General features: G+C 42.8%; 1 protein-coding gene across 1 annotated transcript; it reads right to left on the bottom strand.

Annotated features, from left to right (window-relative positions):
* Positions 1-1,258: 1,258 nt before the first annotated feature.
* Positions 1,259-2,868, bottom strand: LOC133338231 (uncharacterized; the record flags this gene model as incomplete). Its single annotated transcript, XM_061546408.1, has 4 exons — positions 1,259-1,896; positions 2,005-2,406; positions 2,647-2,743; positions 2,812-2,868. Coding segments are annotated over 4 exons (1,194 nt in total), but the record flags the coding sequence as incomplete, so codon positions are not given.
* Positions 2,869-3,402: the final 534 nt, after the last annotated feature.

Genomic DNA, 3,402 nt, shown 5'->3' with positions numbered 1-3,402 from the left:
TGAATGAAATTTGGCACAAGTCACTTATTTGGCCCAAGGACGAACCCTATTGAAATTGGTGAAAATCGGTTCAGATTTAGATATAGCTTCCATATATATTTTCGTCCGATATAGGCACCAAAGTACCTATATATCATTCGATTTGCACAAAATTTGGCATAGTGTACTGTATTAGGTCCAAAATGATGTGTGCCAAGTTTCGAGAAAATCAGATCAGATTTAGATATAGCTCCCATATATATTTTCGTCCGATTTAAGGTAAACGTGGCGCCAAAATACCTATATATCTTTCGATTTGCACGAAATTTGGCATAGCGTACTGAATTAGGTCCAGAATGATGCGTGCTAAGTTTCGTGAAAATCGGTTGAGATTTAGATATAGCTCCCATATATATTTTCGTCCGATTTAAGGTAAACGGGGCACCAAAGTCCCTATATATCTTTCGATTTGCACGAAATTTGGCTTAGGGTAATGAATTAGGTCCAGAATGATGTGTGCTAAGTTTCGTGAAAATCGGTTCAGATTTAGATATAGCTCCCATATATAGTTCGCCCGATTTTAGGTAAATGGTATGCCAAAGTCCCTATATATCTTCTGATTTGCACGAAATTTGGCATGGCATACTAAATTGCGTCTAGAATACTGTGTGTTAAAGTTCTTGAATATCGGTTCAGATTTGGATATAGATCCCATATGTATTTTCGACCGATTTAATGTAAATATTTCACCAAAGTCCCTATATATCCTTCGATTTCCATGAAATTTGCCATACCGTAAAATCGGTTCAGATTTAGATATAGCTCTCATATATATGTTCGCCCGTTGTGAATGGTATACCAAGGTCCCTATATATCATACTGGATTGAGTCTAGAATGATGTGTATAAAATTTCTTGAAAATTGGTTCAGATTTAGATATAGCTCTCATATATATGTTCGTCCGATTTTAAGTAGGACCCAAAATATGGCCATTAGGAACAAAACTTACTGGTTTTGGAATAAGGATGATTTATGAAATAAGATAAAAAATGTTTTTCTTTTTAAATTTTCTATTTAAATTTATTAGATGGGGACGAATTGACCGCCAAATGAATTCATGTATGACTTAAATAACTAAAGCCAAATATTGGACTACTTATAAAACTAATAACAACAGATTTTAGAGCATTCATGCCCTAGCGAGCGAATGGATCAATGGGCGATTAACGATGAGTGGTGGTATGATTGTAAAAGATCACAGAATACTTGAGGTGTGGGCTTATTGCCAACCACCAGCTGAAGAAGCACCGGCATATGAACCAGCGCCGCTGGCACCACCATAACCACCGGCACCACCATCAGCACCCAAAGCACCGATAACTTTAAGGGATTTCAAAGTTTCAAGTGCATCGTCGAAGCCACCAGTGCCAGCAGCAGAAGAAGCGCCAGCATCAGCAAAACCGCCATAACCACCAGCAGAATAACCTCCAGCAGATGCCTCTTCGTGAATAACTTTAATAGTTTGTTCAGCAGCGGCGCTAGCACCACCGGCCGAGTAACCACCGGATGAGTATCCTCCGGCGGAGTATCCACCGGCAGAGTAACCCCCAGCCGAAGCACCACCTTGTTCATGGACAACTTGAATGGTCTTAACTTCTTGAGCAGCACCGGAACTGGCACCTCCATATGAATAACCACCTTGAGCTCCACCAGCGGCAGCACCACCTTGTTCATGGATAACTTGAATGGTTTTTACTTCTTCAGCAGCACCGTGGCCATGGCCGCCAGCAGAGAATCCACCGGAATAACCACCAGCGCTAGCACCTTGTTCGTGGACAACTTGAATGGTTTTAACTTCCTCAGCAGCACCGTGACCGCCAGCGGAGTAACCACCGGAATAACCACCAGCAGCAGCACCTTGTTCGTGGACAACTTTAATGGTTTTTACTTCTTCAGCAGCTCCGTAACCACCAGTAGCAGCACCACCACCATAGGAGTAACCACCTTGACCACCAGCAGAAGCACCAGCTTGTTCATGGACAACTTGAATGGTTTTGACGTGTTGAGCACCACCATGACCACCGGCGGCTGCGTATCCGTGTCCTCCTTGCTGCTGTTGTTGTTGATGGATAACCTTAATGGTCTTGACTTCTTGGCCACCAGCGACAGCACCACCATGAGCATAACCACCAGCTGAGTATCCACCTTGTTGCTGTTGTTGTTGATGGATCACTTTGATTGTCTTGACTTCTTGGGCGCCACCGGCAGAGTAACCACCATATTGTTGTTGTTGCTGTTGTTGTTGGTGAACAATTTTAATTGTCTTAACGGCTTGACCACCAACAGCGGCACCAGCACCACCACCATAGGCATAACCACCATGTCCACCGGCTTGTTGTTGATGGATAACCTTAACGGTCTTAACCTCTTGGGCACCACCGAAACCACCAGCAGAGGCACCTCCAGCATAACCACCAGCTTGTTGTTGATGAATGACTTTAATGGTTTTGACGGCAGCACCACCTTGGGCGCCACCACCATAACCTCCTGCAAAACCACCTTGAGCAGCACCGCCTTCTTGGTGGATCACCTTAACAGTGTGAACTGCACCACCAGCTGCAGCGCCACCGCCATAGCTTCCGCCATGACCACCACCGCCACTGTAACCTCCATGGCCACCAGCAGCATATCCACCACCAGAGCTACCGCCCAAGAATCCGGCTGAGCATGAAGCTACCAAAACTGTTAAAACACACACGAAAACCTAGAATTCGAAAAAGTATTCCATTAGTTACTCCATACCACTCCAAATTCCGCTTTGAATGTACCCACCTTCATATTAGGAATCTTCTTGCTTAGGCTGTAAAAATGGAAGATCAAAGGTGATTCCTATGCGACTTGTCTCCGAATGAATTGAGACTGATGTTGATTCGCTGTAACCATTGGTGTTTTATATGAAAATCTAAAATCACGACGATATCGAAGAAAACTCATCTTCGAATGTGGGTAGCTTCTGTTTCGACGCTGCAGATGCCAATTTTGGTAGTCAAATTACATATCAGCTGCAGTAACTCTCTTCGGCTTTCGTTTCTATTGGCAATGGTCACCTATATTTGGCAAAAATGATCACCTAAAGGTAAAGACCATACGAAAGAAAAAAACAACAATAATAATTAATGTTAGCTGAAATTACAAAAACCACAGCAACATCGAAGGTGTTTGATTGAGTGGATACCACTTAAGCCATTACCTACCTCAAATGATTAAATGAAGCAACAACAACACCACTAACCACCAACTTCATTTAAATCAGAACTTGTTTTCATCTGCATTTTTGTCTTCATTTGTATTCATATACATATTTTTATTGTCAGCCGTTTCTGGAGTATCTCTTGACCCCCAAATGTTGTTCATTAGAGGCAA

The sequence above is a fragment of the Musca vetustissima genome, unplaced genomic scaffold (genome assembly GCF_032173495.1).
Source record: "Musca vetustissima isolate MV318-11 ecotype Yass unplaced genomic scaffold, APGP_CSIRO_Mvet_v1 utg146030, whole genome shotgun sequence".
Taxonomy (NCBI): Eukaryota; Metazoa; Arthropoda; class Insecta; order Diptera; family Muscidae; genus Musca; species Musca vetustissima.
Note: the sequence above shows the minus strand (reverse complement) of the source record. Positions and strands in the feature narration are given on the sequence as shown.